The sequence below is a fragment of the Equus caballus genome, chromosome 12 (genome assembly GCF_041296265.1).
Source record: "Equus caballus isolate H_3958 breed thoroughbred chromosome 12, TB-T2T, whole genome shotgun sequence".
NCBI lineage: Eukaryota > Metazoa > Chordata > Mammalia > Perissodactyla > Equidae > Equus > Equus caballus.
This window is the reverse complement of record NC_091695.1, coordinates 29,227,727-29,244,659: the sequence shown is the minus strand read 5'-3', so window position 1 is coordinate 29,244,659 and position 16,933 is coordinate 29,227,727. Positions and strand designations below refer to the sequence as shown.

The 16,933-nt window shown below is 38.2% G+C and overlaps 1 protein-coding gene across 1 annotated transcript; it reads left to right on the top strand.

Annotated features, from left to right (window-relative positions):
• Window positions 1–5,424: 5,424 nt before the first annotated feature.
• Window positions 5,425–6,360, top strand: LOC138916478 (olfactory receptor 4D10-like). The gene has a single exon (XM_070229124.1). The coding sequence runs from the start codon at window positions 5,425–5,427 to the stop codon at window positions 6,358–6,360; it is 936 nt and encodes a 311-aa protein (XP_070085225.1).
• The last annotated feature ends 10,573 nt before the right edge of the window (window positions 6,361–16,933 follow it).

Sequence of the window (16,933 nt, the reverse complement as noted above, 5' to 3'; positions counted from 1 at the left end):
AAATGTTTATAGAAGGAGAGTAACTCAACATATTAAAGGCCATATATGACAAACCCACAGCCAACATCATACTCAATGGAGAAAAAATGAAAGCCATCCCTCTGAAAACAGGAACAAGACAAGTGTGGCCACTCTCACCACTCTTCTTCAACATAGTATTGGAGGTTTGGGCCAGAGCAATTAGGCAAGAAAAAGAAATAAAAGGAATCCAAATAGGCAATGAAGAAGTGGAACTCTCACTATTTGCAGATTAGATGATTTTATATGTAGAAAACCCTAAAGAATCCATTGGAAAATTATGATAAATAATCAACAACTACATCAAAGTGGCAGGGTGCAAAGTCACCTTACAAAAATCAGTAGTATTTCTATATTCTGATAATGAACTAACAGAAGAGAACTCAAAGATACAATCCCATTTAGAATTGAATCAAAAGAATAACACGCTAAGGAAGAAATTTAACCAAGGAAGTGAAAGATCTGTTCACTGAATCATAAGCCATTGATGAAAGAAATTGAAGAAGATATATATAAATACAAAGATATTCTATGCTCATGGATTGTAAGAATTAATATTGTAAAATGTACATACTACCCAAAGAGATCTACAGATTCAATGCAATCCCTATCCAAATTCCAATCACATCTTTCACAGAATTAGAAAAAGCAATTGAGAGAAAGAAAAATAAATTCGGAGGCATCATACTTACGATTTCAACCTTTATACTTTAATAATCAAAACAGTATAGTCTGGCATAAAAACAGACATACAGATAAATGGAACATAATCAAGAGCTCATAAATAAATCCATGCATACACAGGCAATTAATTTACAACAAAGAAGCCAAGAATGTACAATGGGAAAGGGATACTCTCTTCAATAAATGATACTGGAAAAACTAGATAACTAGATGCATAATAATGAAATCAGACCCCTGTCTTACACAGCTCAGAAAAATTATTTGAAATGGATTAAATATTTAAACATAAGACCTGAAACAATAAAACTCCTAGGAGAAAAAGTCATGGAAAATCTCCTCAACATTGGCCTTGTCAATAATTTTTTGGATATGACACCAAAAGCACAAGCAACAAAAGAAAAACTTAATAAATGAAACTACATCAAACTGAAAGCTTCTGCACAGCAAAAGAGACAATCAAAACATGAGAAGACAACCTACAGAATGGGAGAAATTATTTGCAAATTATGTATCTGATAAGCTGTTAGTATCCAAAACACATAAAGAACTGATAAACTCAATACCAAAAAACACACAATCCGATTTAAAAATGGGCATAGGAACTGAATAGATATTTTTTTAAACAAGGCATTCAAATGGCCAATAGGTACATGAAAATGTGCTCAACATCACTAAGCATGAGAGAAATGCAATTCAAAACCACAGTGAGATATCACTTCACACCTGTTAGAATGGCTATCATCAAAAAGACAAAAGATAAGTGTTGGTGAGGATGGGGAGGAAAGAAAATCCTTGTGCACTGCTGCTGGAAATATACATTGGTACAACCACTGTGGAAAACAGTAGAGAGGTTCCTCAAAAGATTTAAAATAAGACTACCATATGAACCAGCAATACCATCTCTGGATATATACCAAAAGGAAATGAAATTAAGGTCTTGAAGAAGTATCAGCACTTCTATGTTCATTGTAGCATTATTCACAACATTCAAGATATGAAAGCAATCTCAGTGTCCATCAATGGATGGATGGATAAAGAAGGTGTGGTCAGTCACAAAAAATAGAAAGTCCTGCCATTTGCAACAACACAGATGGACCTTGAGGGCATTACGCTAAGTGAACTAAGTCAAACAGAGACAGATATTCTATGATCTCATATATACATGGAACCTAAAAATCTGATCTCATAGAAACAGAGTAGAATGAAGGTAGGTTACCAGGTGTTGGGGATGGGGAGAAGTAAGGAGATGTTGGTTAAACTGTAAAAATTCCCAGCTATAAGATGAATAAGTTTTGGATCTAATGTAAAGATGGTGATTATAGTTAACAATATGGTAACAATACTTGAAAGTTTAAAAGAGAGTATGTCTTAAATGATCTCACTACCAAAAAGAACGAGTAGTTATGTGAGGTGATGACAGTGTTCGCTAACACTAAGATGATAAGCATTTTGCAATTATAAATGTATCAAATCAACACATTATATGCCTTAAACACACTCAATGATATATGTCAATTAAATCTCAGTAAAGCTGGGTTGGGGGAGGAATTACCCATCTCAAACACATAACCTGCATCATGCACTTTTTAATCTGTGTAGGCTAGTTTACAGTACTAAAACAAAATGGAAAAGCAAGTAAATCCAAACCCATCAGCATTCTGCAAACAGTGGAAGTTCATTTTATATAAGATCACATCATTCAATAAATTCAGGTAATCTTAAGTAACTATTATGATTTTGTAGACAGCTTTACTAACATACTTATCTAGATGTATCCAAATTGAGAGTTTCCATTTGAGTAGAGTGTTGGAAAAAAGGAAAAACGTGCATTCCCCAAACGTCATCTAAGTCTTGTTTCTCTACATGCAGAGACTTAGAGCAACATCATGAGACTATAATCATTCTGCATATAATTAGAAACTAGACTGGTAGCAAAGGATTTGAGGTGCAGTTTTTCTTGAGATTTTTGACAATCAAAATGAAACTGATTTGTCTATACTGTCCTCTGAGCCTTACAAGCAATGAAAACTGGACCCTTTTTCTCTCTCAGGTGCAGTATTTGGCATGTTTTAACAAAGTTCTTATTGAGCTATGGATAAACAGATAGATTTCCTCTACTGCCTCTAAAGAATTTGGATATCAATCAAAATGTGTCCGTCTGTGTATGCGTGAATGTGTGTTTACACATGTGAATGTTTCAGTAACTTCTTAATAACTCCCTTTGAAACTTCATCACCAACAACAGAATCAGGCACTGAATTCCACTTCCTTGTCCAATATTATTCCCTTTGCAATTCTCACATTAAGCCTGAGGCTGAGGGATTTGCACGTAAGATAGGGACACAGAGGAAGTTCTTGAAGATGTGATTCTTTGAATCTGCCCTTTCTTTCCTGAAAGGAGAATAAAGACACTAAGATATTTAGTCTTCCAAGAGGCTCTGCCTTCAGAAACAATATTTTCAAGAATTAACGTCACTAGTATCACTAGTGTTCTATTCTGGTCTGTACCTGATGACATACAATTTGTAGTTGGAGTTTCAGGATCAAAGGTATTAGGTAAAGATGTTAAGATTTAGCTAAGGTTAAAGTTATCGATAGTGACATTGAGATGTTGTTATTGATTATACAAACTATGTATGAATAGTGTGACTTTGATATTTTCCAGGTATACTAAATGCTTCAGAGCCAAGATGATCTTCTCAGTGACAGAAACAACAAAGGTGGGTGTTAACTATTGGAAGAGAGGTGATATGTTAAGAGGGATTCAGAAATGTGGTCCACTCAGTGTGAGAGAAGGCATCATTCGTTTGCTGTGATCATTTGAGTTGCTTCTTGATGAGGTAGTCTCAGACTAAGCTCCACATAAATTGGGTTTCCAGAACCCCTTTCTGAAAAATTCTTATCTTCAGACAGACTTTACCAAATTTTCTTTTCTTTGTTTTGTTTCTCTGAGAAAGATTATCACTGAGCTAACATCTGCTGCCAATCCTCCTCTCTTATGCTGAGGAAGATTGGCCCTGAGCTACTATCTGTGCCCGTCTTTCTCTATTTTACCTATGTGGGATGCCTGCCACAGCATAGCTTGATGAGCAGTGCATAGGTCCGTGTCCAGGATCCGAACCAGTGAACCTGGGGCCACCAAAGCAGTGCATGCAAACTTAACCACATGGCTATCAGGCGCACCCCAAAATATTCTTGTTATACAAAATGAGACCCTATATACATAAGATTGAAGAGGCAAACAAAACAATGTTTTTTCCATCCTATTTCTATCTTTTCCTTAACTTCAGTCAAACATAGATTCACACTATATTCCATCTGAAAAACAGGAATAAAGGATAGTGGTGAAAATTCAATGTCAACATTTCATAACTCTTCACACACAGTAAACACTCAAAAAATAGCAGCTTTTATTACTGCTAGAAATCATTATATCTCTTAGCATAGTTCCTATCCCAACCAAATCAATCTCTACTTTTCTCTTGACATTTTACATTTTATCATGCATTATGTTCATCAATTTATACAAATCATTCACTTTCGCTAAGCTGCAAACACTTTGACAATGTGGTCCCATTTGTTCATATACATTTGAACATTGCAATAAATGTTGACTTGCTAAGTATAAGGTGGAATAAGTAATAATTATAAAATTTCCTAAGAATGACCAATAACAGCTTATAAAAAATAGGTATTATTCTAAACATATCTACATCTCTCCCTCCTGTGTGAACCCTCCACTCTCTTAGCTTTGATCCACACAGAGAAAGAGGCAGAAGAGAGTGTGGTTGATAGAGTATGGATGACCTTTCAAAAGTGGGTCACTATCTTTATTCTCTCCCCCACACTCAAGCAAGGATCACAACAGTTACATGAGATGAATAAGTTCTAGAGAATTGCTGTGCAGCACTGTGGCTATACTGTATCGGAACCCAAAAATTTGTTAAGAGGGCAGCTCTCATGTTCAAGTGTTATCACAATAAAAGAAATTAAAGATATTCTTTGATATTTGTATTTATATATTGTTTCAATGTGTTTCTTAAAAATAAATTTTAAATATTCTAAAATAATTAATAAAAAATCTGATTCATATAAGGTAATGACAAAGAAAAGCTACATATATGGACTAACAGGTGACAATTTTAAGAAATTCAACATAAAACAGCCAACAGTAAGGAAACTGACTCATGCCACAGCAACATTGCAGTAAGAAACAGAATGATACTCTTTTTTTCTTTTTAGCAAGACAAGACCCTGTGGAAGTCAACAGAAAGTTCTCTAATATGAATATTAAACTTTCATACTATGAGTCTACAGTGGCTGGAACCTCATTGTACTTATCTTTCTGTTTATGATTCAGACATTTTGGACATTCGATATATTTGGATGGAAGAAAACAATAACAAAATTTAAAAACTAAAATAAATTAATTAAATAAAATGTTATGTAAACATCACTGCTGAACATAAAGTTTGTTCTTTTCAAAAATAGTTTTATAAGAACAGAATTATTGAATGACTTTACATGGGATAATTTGATTTGATCACCAAACAGACTGCAATCTTAAAAATTTAGACAAAACAACAAATCACAAACAGCGCACAACCACGCGAGGAACATTCTGAATTGTATTCTTAGTGCTTGAGAAGAAAATAAAATAAATAGCCAAGTCTTTTCAAATGAAGAAGCTTCAAACAAGAGAGAGAGAAAGAAGTTGACTCAATGGAGTTAAAAAACTGCACGAGGGTCCAAGAATTTATTTTCCTTGGCCTAACCCAGAATCAAGAACTGAACTGGGTCTTATTCCTTTTCCTACTTTGGGTGTATGTGACAACTCTGCTGGGAAACCTCCTCATCACGGTCACGGTGACCTGTGAATCTCGCCTTCACACCCCCATGTATTTTTTGCTCCGGAATTTGTCTGTTGCCGACATCTGCTTTTCCTCCATCACAGCTCCCAAGGTTCTGGTGGACCTTCTGTCAGAGAGAAAGACCATCTCCTTCAATGGCTGCTTCACTCAGATGTTTTTCTTCCACCTCATTGGAGGGGTGGATGTATTTTCTTTGTCACTGATGGCCTTAGATCGGTATGTGGCCATCTCCAAGCCCCTGCACTACGTGACCATCATGAGTAGAGGCCGTTGCATTGGGTTAATAGTGGCCTCGTGGGTGGGGGGCTTTGTCCACTCCATCGTACAGATTGCCCTTTTGCTGCCCCTCCCCTTCTGTGGACCCAATGTTCTTGACACTTTCTACTGTGATGTTCCCCATGTCCTCAAACTCATCTGTACTGACATTTTTATGCTTGAGCTGCTGATAATTTCCAATAATGGACTGGTCACTACAATGTGGTTTAGCTTCCTGTTTGTGTCCTACACAGTCATCCTAATGATGCTGAGGTCTCAGGCAGGGGAGGGCAGGAGGAAGGCCATCTCCACCTGCACCGCACACATCACTGTGGTGACCCTGCACTTTGTGCCCTGCATCTATGTCTATGCCCGGCCCTTCACTGCCCTCCCCACTGATAAGCCCATCTCCGTCACCTTTACTGTCATCTCCCCTCTGCTGAACCCCTTAATCTACACTCTGAGGAACGAGGAGATGAAGTCAGCCATGAGGAGACTGAAGAGAAGATTTCTGCCTTCTGACAAGGTATAGGCTGGTCTCTCACTCCTTCTCATCACCTTTGAATATGTTTGTCCATCAAATAAAATGTATTGACTAAAGGATTTCTAAATAGTTTTTATATTTCTACTAAGATACACATTATTTTCAAAGATTCTGGATCAGGCTGCAATAACAATGTAAAAAGATGGGTTTAATGTTCTAAAACGAAGTAGAGAAATCAAATTGTTAGCTGGAGAGGTGTTCATTGCTTTTGCAATAGGGCCTTGCAAGAAATAAAGGAATCAGAATTGAAATAAACTCAGACAATTTTATCATATTGCAATTATTGTGGGTTTTTTCCCCAGCTCTTTTGTGATGTAATTGACAGATAAAAAAGGCATATGGTGAAGATGTACAACTTGAAATTTTGATATACATATAGATTGTGAAATGAACATTGAGGGAAAATGGGTTAAGGTGGGATATCTCTCTGTTATTTCTTACAACTGCATGGGAATCTCCAGTTGTCTAAATAAAAATATCAATAAGAAAAAGTAAAATATATATATGCTGAGACATTCCAAGTACATTACTTGTTCCCAGGAAGGGAGCTGAGACACATATTAGAAAATAATACAGGGGGCCGGCCCCGTGGCTGGGTGGTTAAGTTCATGCATTCCACTTTAGTGGCCCAGGGTTTTGCCATTTAGGATCCCAGGCATGGACCTAACACCACTCATCAAGCCATGCTGAGGTAGTGTCCCACATAGCAGAGCCAGAAAGACCTGCAACTAGAATATACAACTATGTCCTAGGGTGCTTTGGGAAGAAGAAGAAAAAGGGAGAGAAGATTGGCAACAGATGTTAGCTCAGGTGCCAATCTTTAAAATAAAAAAAAGAAAGAGAGAAAGAAAATAATACAGATTGGGCATTGGATTCTATATGGTCTTTCATAAAGTAATCAAATCTTAAGGAAGTCAACACATTCAAATTAAGTTCCTCCTCTGATTCTATTATGCGATAAATTAAATAACTATTATCTGAAGATTTTTCCATCTAAAGCCCACAATCCAGTGATTGAGAGCAGGTGTCTTGAAGTTAGCACAGCTTGATTTAGAATACAGACCTCAAAAATTATGAGTTCTGTGACCTTGTGCAGGGTCCTTACCCTGACCTTCCTCTGAACCCCACGCCTGCTTGCCACCTCCACCACTTTCCCTCAGTGCCCTGGGCTTAGCTTGGGCACAGAACTCATGACCTTGTTTCCAATTCCCTGTCCTCCTTCTTCCTATCTCCCCCAGTAGAATTATGCTTTTATTGTATCCCCAGCATCTATCACAGCAAGCAAAACATAGAAAACACTCATAAAAATTGTTGAATTACAAAACTCAATGAATGAATATTGTCTCTAACTCCTTTCTGCTCCTCAAGTCATTGGAGAATATGGTTAAGAAAACAATTGCTTCATGGTTATTATTCTCTCTTAATATGATGCCCTAAAAAATGACAGAAACCTATGAAGCTACATCAGACTACGCATATACATTCAAAAAAGTTGGCTTGAGGTGGAAAACATTATTCAACATATAAGCTTGGCTTTTATTGTTTACTTTTTATGCTATTTACAGCTGCTGGGAGTTGTGTTTTTTCCTCTCACGTCTGGAGGTAGATCCCAGATGTTAAAATCTTTGAAACTAGAAACATGTTCATGTCTCAGTACAAATCTCAGTCCAAAAACCAGACATGCAAAGGCCATGAGATGGTGATGTTCCCAGAGATCCAAGAAACAGCAAGGAGGCCTTTGTAAGTGGATGAGAAGAGGAGAGGTATAGTACTAAAGGTAAGAGATATTATGGGGCCATAGGACGACCATCTTTAGATGATTGTGAGGATTTTGACTTTCACATTAAACAAGATTGGATACATTTGGAGGGCTTGAAAGAGCAGAATAGTGATGCATGCTTTAACAGAATTGCAGGAGCTACTGTTATTAATAGACTGAAGAGGAGTGAGGACAAAAACAAGGAGATGAGGCAATAATCTCATGAAAGAAATAATGAAGACATGATTTAGGGTAGTAATTGTGGAGATGGTGAGTATTTTGAAAAACTTTGAAGGTCAAGCAAGTGGGATTTGCAGATGGATCCAGTGTGGATATTCCGGTTGCGTGTGTATCCTGTGAGAACTGCATCACCCACTTTGTTCACCAGCTCTTTGAGAGCTCCCTCACTCTTGACTAAACAACCTCTTCAGGTCCAAGTGCTGCTTCCAAAACTTTGTGTCAAACTTCAGGAATCACCCTGCGTGCATGAAACTGCCTAAGGAAGTTGCTGAGAATCCTTAAGAATGGACATTTATTTCCCAGTACAAAAACCACTAAAAGGAAATGTCAGGAGTAATGTCGAATTCTGGCTAAACTGACCTAATAAAATTCTTGCCAAAGTCAGGTCAGGGTGATTAGACATCACTGGGGGATGGTGGAGGATGAGGAACCTGAACAGAGGGTGATAGGATATGGAGGATGGGGGATTTTGGCTAAACTGATGAAGCAGGATTTTTGTTAAAATTGGACAATGCAGAGACAAGGATGGGGTTCCAAAAGTCAAAGCCTAGTTGAAAAGTTCAGGGGAGCCTGAATATAGTCAAGGAGAAAATCTTTGTCACCATTAGAAAATTTTAGACACTAGACAAAAAGTGTGTTACTAAGCATATGTGCCTGAATCACAATCACTCCCACTGAAACCACCTCACTGTCAGAAGAATTTTTCCACAATCACATCCAACTATAGTCCCTCTGATAATTCTCACTCCAATCCTGGGATCAAGGAATTGGCAAATATGGTGTAGCACTGTCAGACGTTGTGAACAAACCAAGAAAATATTATCTTATGTCTGCCATTTCCCACATAAAGATAAAAGGGAAGCCACTGAAATCACTGGCTTTGAGAGGGGTATTTAACAGAATTTTACGAAGTTGAATGATTCCCAAGATACGTGTGAACATTGTTTAAGATGTTGGAAGAGAAGGTTGGAGACTTTAGGTAAGAAATATAACTCTACATGGGTGTGAATGTCTGTGGGGTCTCAGTGTCTATGCATAAGTGTGAGAAAAGAAGAGTGAGAATAATTGAACTCTAGATGTAATTGTTAATATTCATAAATACATTCTGTCTAAAAACAATGTGATAAGTACACAAAGTGCTACATTCCAGGGTGAAACTTCAGTGACAGAAAGCACAGCTAAGAAAGATGAACAAAGAGGATATTGTGAAATGAGAGTCATAGAAATGAGTTCACTTTGGAATGACGAGAAAGCAACTCTTTTTCTGGAATCCCTTGAATTACACAAAGAAGAGATTTTTCTCAGACTTATTTCCTGTAGATGGATCTCCTCAGACTGAATTCTACACAGATATGTCTTACGTTAAATTAAAACTAGAGAGAAAATAAAATATGTCAAACCTTCAAAAAAAAAACTTGAAAGAATAGTGCAATGAACATCTACATACCTTTCCCTAGATTTACCAAAAAATAAAAATTTATAGCAATGATTTTCCTTCCTATGTCTTTCCATGCCTTTATATTTGTATCCTTTCTTTGCAGCCAAACTTCTGACTCGTGAGCAACTTTTATATATTCAAGTGGTCCCCTAAAGCCAGATCTCCCATTCTGTCCACTCCCACATGCCCCAAACATAAGTGTCACCTCCTCCATGCAGGGTTCTCTGAGCCTTTTGGTGAGTTGTCTGTTTCTCACACATGGCTCATCTGTCTTTAGACAGTCTCCATCTCTCCCATATTACTATTAGATTTCAGTTGTTTTTCCACTGGTTTGGATTATATTCTTTTGTCTTGTATAACATAGAACACTGTCAATTTTCTATAAATATTTACTAAATAATTAGATGGATTTAAAAAATAGCAGAAACATGAAGCAGAAAGTATAAGATGTTGTCTGAACTACCAAAGGTAGCTTGTGAACATGGGACCCATTCCTTTCTGACAAAGAAGCCTGACCTGGTGTCTGAGGTACCATCTACCTTCTACCATTCTGTGTAGATCATAGTCTATTATTTACATGGCATCCCTCTGGAAGGTTTTCATAACTAGGATGGACCTCCTCAATATCTCTAGTAACTATATTGAATTGATGTTTTCTGGTGATCGATTCCTCTCTTTAAACTAGTCAGAACTGATGACTCACCTATCATTACGTCAACACACTCCATTTCTTGATGAACCTCCAGTGTTAATGCTACTCAACATAGTACTAATCATAACAGATAACCAGCAATGTGTGCTGAGACTCTCCATATGTTAATTCACCTAATCCTCATATAACTTCCCTGTGTGGTGGGTATTATTAAAACCCCCATTGTATAGATGAAGAAGTAGAGACTCCGTGAGGTCTCTCACTTACCCACACACAGTGACAAAACCAGAACTTGACCCCAGATGGCTCTCACTGCAGAGAACGACACTCAACTTCTCTGGTCTGCTAAGACGATGTCAGATAATAAGCCCAACCAAACAAGCATTCTCTTTACTACCATACACTGTCACCACCCTCTTGGCCACTCTCATTGACACTGAAAGAAAAACACTTCAGATTTCTCCCAAGACAGTATGTTCTGATGAAGCTGTTTTAGAATACATGTTCTACGAAATGAAAGGCTCCCATAATAGATTTCCAGTACATTTAAAGAAGCTGTGTGTCTGTGACACTTACTAACCTGGAGTTTTTCTTTAAGGTAACATAAGTATAAGCACACGTCATTGGTTAGACAACACTCTAAGTATTCTTGCTTTTGCCTAGATTAATTCATTTAGTCTTTACAAAAGTCACATGAAGGAGATGTTATTGTTTCCAAATACTGATGCAGAGCCTGAGGCCAAAGGGGTAAATTAACTTCTCCTGTAGCACAACCAGTCAGTGCCCAGCTAGGAGCTGAACAGGCTGTGTGATGCCAGAGGCTCCCAAGTCTCTCCCTGTATGCTATGATACCTCTTGGTAGCTTTTTAAATTTTCCATATTAAGTAGACTTGGGGGACAAAATTGCATTCAGACAAAAGAAAACTTGAAAGGAATGTGTACGAGGTGAAAATAAATATCTTCATTTGAACTGGGAAACACACCCAAAAAATGGGAGAAATGATTTTCACCTTCTATTTCTGATTATGGCAAGAAAAGGGAGATAGACTGCAAAGAAAGAAATTAAAATCCATTTCAAAGATTCAAGAAAAAGAAAGGCATTCAAAAGCAATAAGATTATATGTTAAGTATACACTTAACATTTTAAAAAACTGACAATATGTTTTCAAAACTGGTTGCGCTGTTGTACATTCCCACCAGAATTCCATTCCTCTACATTTTTCTTGACTCTTGATATATGCCTTTTTTATTTTAGCCATTCTAATTGATGTGTACTTTTATCTCACTATGGTTTTAATTTACATTTCCCCAGTGAGAAATGATGTTGAGTATCTTTTCTTGTACTTACATGCTATCTCTGTATCTTCTAGTTGAGATGTCTGTTGAAACCTTTTCTTCATTTTTTTAAATTCATTTGTTTTCTTTCTTATTGAATTTTAAGACTTGCATCCATTGTACTCCTAGGTACTTACCCAAGAGAAATGAAAACTTATGTCCACACGAAGACCTGTATATGAATATTCATAGCAGCTTTACGTGTAATAGTCAAAAACCAAAAACAACCCCAAATGTCCATCAGCATGTGAAAGAATAACAAAATGTGGCACACCCATACAATAAAAAAGAACAAAATATTGGTAGACCCAAAAGTATGGATGAATTCTATGAGTGAAACAAGCCAGACAAAAAAGGAGAACACATTGTAGGATTCCATTTGTAGAAAATGCAAATGAATGGATAGTGATAGAAAGAAGATCAGTGGTTGCCTGTAGAAGGATGGGAAGAGTGGACATATTACAAAGGGCCACAAGGACACTTTTGGGATGACACAAATGTTAACTATCTTAAATATAGTGATGATGTCATGGGTATATGCTTATATCAAAACATATCAAAGTGTATACTTCAAATACTTGAGTCTATTGAATGTCAATGATAGCACAATAAAAAAATAACTTTTAAAAATAAATTTGAATAATGAACAGAAGAGAAGCTCTAAGTTATCACTTTTCTTTTCATAGCTGAAAAGCTCTTCAACACCCGGGTGGTTTGATACCTAAAGTAGTTTAAGGTAAAGACAGAAACAAAGTAATCCCCTTAAGGAAGAATAGAGCAACAGAGAAGAATTCTTAGGGCCTTAAAATTTTCTAATTTTTCATAGCATTACATCTGAGTTTTAAAAAGGGAAGAGTGCTTCTGTTGAATTCAGTCCAAAGACAACCATTTTGCAAATAGGAGCTCTTAAACTATTTAAATGGAGATTTCAGTCTGGAAAAAAACCCGACGCTCTTGTGGAACCTCAAAGAACCCCAGTCATACCAAATAGGCACTTTCTTATCCACACACCAAACTGCATCCATTTTTATATCCCTCCTTCCACAATAGTCCATCTCTGAATATTTAACACCCACTTGTTCATCTTGGATACTTAGAACGTATATGCTGAGAAAACTATTTTTATGCATTTTCTAAAATACTTATAATTTACAGAAGAAATAATGATTAAATGCATGCTCGTGTAGGGGATGTCATTTTGGACACATCAACTATAATCTCGGAACAACTCTTCATGTGCTGATAACACCTCGCCAGTATTCAGACCTAACACCTGACTCTGTAAACCTGAATATATTAAGGGAGTGTAAACCCTTTCTGAAATAACACTTTTAATTTTTTTCCAAGCTACATAAAGAAGAAATGTGATTCAATGGAGTTGGGAAATGGCTCTAGGTTAAAAAATATATATTTCTAGGACTTAGTCCAAAGACCTGAGCTTGGTATGATTTCTCTTTTTATGTTTTGTGTATCATACAACTTTGCTGGGAAACTTCCTCAACACAGCTACTGTGACTTGTGAGTCTTTCCTTCATGCCCCCATGTATTTCCTTCTCCACAATCTAACCATTCTTTACATCTTCTTCACCTCCATCACTGCTCTAAAGGTCCTAGTAAATCAGCTATCAAACATAAAGACCATATCCTATACACACAGCATGACACAGTTGTTTTTCTTCCACCTCCTCAGTGGAGCAGACATTTTTTCTTTGTCAGTGATGGTGTTTGACCACCAGATAGCCATCTCCCATCTCCTGCACTATGTGACCACCATGAGTAGGGGGTGATGCACTGCCCTCATTGTGGCATCCTGGATGAAGAGTTTTATACATTCCATCATGCAGATTTCCCTGTTGCTGCCTCTACTTTTCTGTGAACCCAAACTTCTTGACACTTTTTACTGCAATGTCCCCAGGTCCTCAAACTGGTCTGTACAGACACCTTTGCACTTGAGCTCCTGATGATTTCCAACAATGGCTTAGTCACTACCCTGGGATTTGTCTACCTGCTTGTGTCCTACACAGTCATCCTAATGATACTCATGTCTTATGCAGGGGAGGGCAGGAGGAAAGCCTTATTCACCTGCACCTCACACATCACTGTGGTAACACTGTATTTTGTGCCCTGCATCTATGTCTATTCCTGGCCCTTCACGGCCCTCCCACAGATAAGGCCATCTCTGTCATGTTCACTGGCATTTCCTCTCTGCTGGACCCCTTGATCTACACACTGAGGAACCAGGAAATGGAGTCAGCAATGAAGAGACTGAAGAGAAGACTCAAGCCTTCTGTGAAAGAATAGGAGTCTCCAACCTCTTCATCACCAAGGACTCCTTTCATTATTCTTCACATAGAGTCATACTTATATACTCAAATATATTGTCAATAAGCCAAATACTCTTACTAGGTAATGATTTATTTTTCTAGTTAATAGGTAGCTGGTAACTCAAGCTTCTGGTAAGCATGAAGTAACTAGCGTTATAGGATTGAACTGATTGATGTATTTCCACTTAAAGAGCAAAGGAACAATGTGTCAATGATGACAACAATGTGGCAAGTGAAGAGAATGATTGAATTCAATTCTTTTTTTTCAAGAGGTAAGTAAATAGAAACCTAGAAATAGAATGATTTGCTCAAGATTTCATATCAACTTAATTACAGAGATAACTCTTCAGATACCCAATTGATTGCTCTTCTACCATTTGAATGTAACTTTTTACATTACTGGGCCTGTCTATGCCAAACTGCAATCCTGTTCTAGAAAGATCTCATGATCAGTGCATCTGAAGTACACATATATAGGGACACATTTCCCATCACAGTTTAAGACATTTTTTCTGCTTAGTTAAACTCCAAAAGAGTTTGTGACCTTGAGGACCTCAAAGGTACATAATAGTTATCCATCTGGATTCCTATCAGGAATTACTAAGCTTTGAAAGATTTCACAAAGTGGCCTAAAAGGACTGATCTGATGTAGAATTAGATGTGCCAGATTCACATTCTTTTGATAAGTTTAGACAAAGGCAGAATCTCAGGGATGCTACACAAAGAGTAAGCCATTCTCATTATTCAAGAACTGATTTTCCTGTTGCAGATTTACCAGAGCTAATCTGAGATTGACTTCATAATTGAGGATTAACATTCTTCCCACTTCCCATTTCCCAATTCCCAAAGAGACAGAGGAAAATTTGAAGAAGATAAAACTTTAATGAGTCTATTTTTCAGCCTGTTGGCTTTTGTGAACAGGAAGTACTGGCTAGTGTTTTTTTCTGGGAAAACTTGGTAAAAGTAAAGCATTATAGCTGAAAGCTCTAACTTCAGAGTCATGCATACCTGGGTCTGAATCCCATCTCTGCCATCCACCAGTGGTTGGATGTGGAGCAAGTTATTTTATCTCTTAACAGGTCACAGTTCACCTATACAAAGATACTTATAATATCCATCTCATGGTCTTGTTGTGAAGGTTAAAGTGTGATGGTATATGTGAAACATACAATGACTGGAAATTGTAAATGCTCAGGGAAAAACTAATGTCATTTTGATATCATCTGTATTGCTCTGCCTAACACACATGCTGCCCTTCATTGACCTCTTATATTCTCCTCCTATATGGCCCATACTCCTCATTATTGGGAAAGAAACTGATGGGGTAGAAAACATGGGAATGAACATTGAATGCAAAGCAGCTTTCATCCTAGAATTTCTAGCTTTCTGTAATTAAAATATGACAATAAGTTTGCTTGTTGTTTTGACAACTTAAAGAGTCATCCTGGCTCAGTGATATCAACAACATGGTAGAGTGAGCTGTTCCTGTTCTCTCTCCCTCTTTTGAACTACAACTAAATAGACATTCAATGACCAATGGAGGAAGCCCACACATCACAACAGGAGGCCTGAGAGACACTCGCAGCTATACATCTGAGGGTGGATGGACCGGCCCCCTGGGAAGTGGCAGATAGGTGAGCACACGCTGCTCTCCCCCAGTAGCCCTATGCACACACATGAATACTTTCCAACCTGGTGCAAACACTTAGAAATTGGGAACATGCAACATGGTAACTGTAAGAGGAGGAGGTGGTAACCCTTATCCCGCACTAGTGGTCACTCTCCCAATGGAGAGAGGAAGCCCACCACACCCTTGTGTTGTAAAGGAGCAGCCATAGCTGGGGTTCCAGCAAGGAAGCCCTGCCCACCAAGCACAGTGGCCTGTGGACTGTGGATAATAAACAGGGACCTCAACAGATTCCCGCACTGGGGCAAAAACTTCCCAGGCACACGGAATGCTCACAGTGCAACTGCGCTCCCACAGAGCAAACTGCTAAGGGCTACTGTGGGAATAAGAGTGGCACCTTTGAACCCACAGGCGCTCACTTTCCTGGCAGGGAATGGGAGCCCATCTTGTCCCAGTGCTGTCAAAGAATAACCATAGCTCAGGTCCAACAGAGGAAGCCCTGCTCACCAAGCACAGTGGCCCCGTATATTGTGGAGTGTAAACAGGGACCTCAGCAGATTTCCGTGCTGGAGCAAACACTTTCTAGGTGTGTGCGAACACTCACAGTGCAGCTGTGCTCCCAAAGAAGGAATGGGTCTGGGCAGCTGCAGGAATAAGCACAGGAGCTTTGAGCCCACTGGTGATAACTTTCTGGTGGGGAGGGGGAGCTCAGAGTACCCCCGAAGCTCCAAAGAGTGGCACTGGCCTAACAAGGAAGCCCTCCTGACAAGGACAGCCCACATCAGTGCCTGAATGCATCCCAAGCTGGGGCAAGCACCCATAATACCCCCACAGCTTCCAGCAGATTGGGTGGGGCCAGAAATACTGCTCCTGCTCCCCCTTAGTGGTAACCGGGTGAATCAGCATCCTAAGAATACCACAAAGGATTAGTTCATCAAATACCATGAGAAACTGCAGCAAAAATTCAGACCAGAAGGAAAATGACAATTCTCAAGAAACTAACACTGAAGACACAGAAACATACAACCTAAATGACAGAGAATTCAAAATAGCCATCATAAGGAAACTCAATGACTTGCAACATAACACAGAAAGACAATTCAAGGAGCTCAGCAATAAAATGAATCTCTTCACCAAAGAGATTGAAACTGAGAAAAAATCAAGCAGAAATTCTGGATGTGAAAAA

Excerpts from the sequence above, each read along its gene's own strand:
- LOC138916478 (XM_070229124.1), top strand. The coding sequence starts at position 5,425 with ATGGAGTTAAAAAACTGCACGAGGGTCCAAGAATTTATTTTCCTTGGC.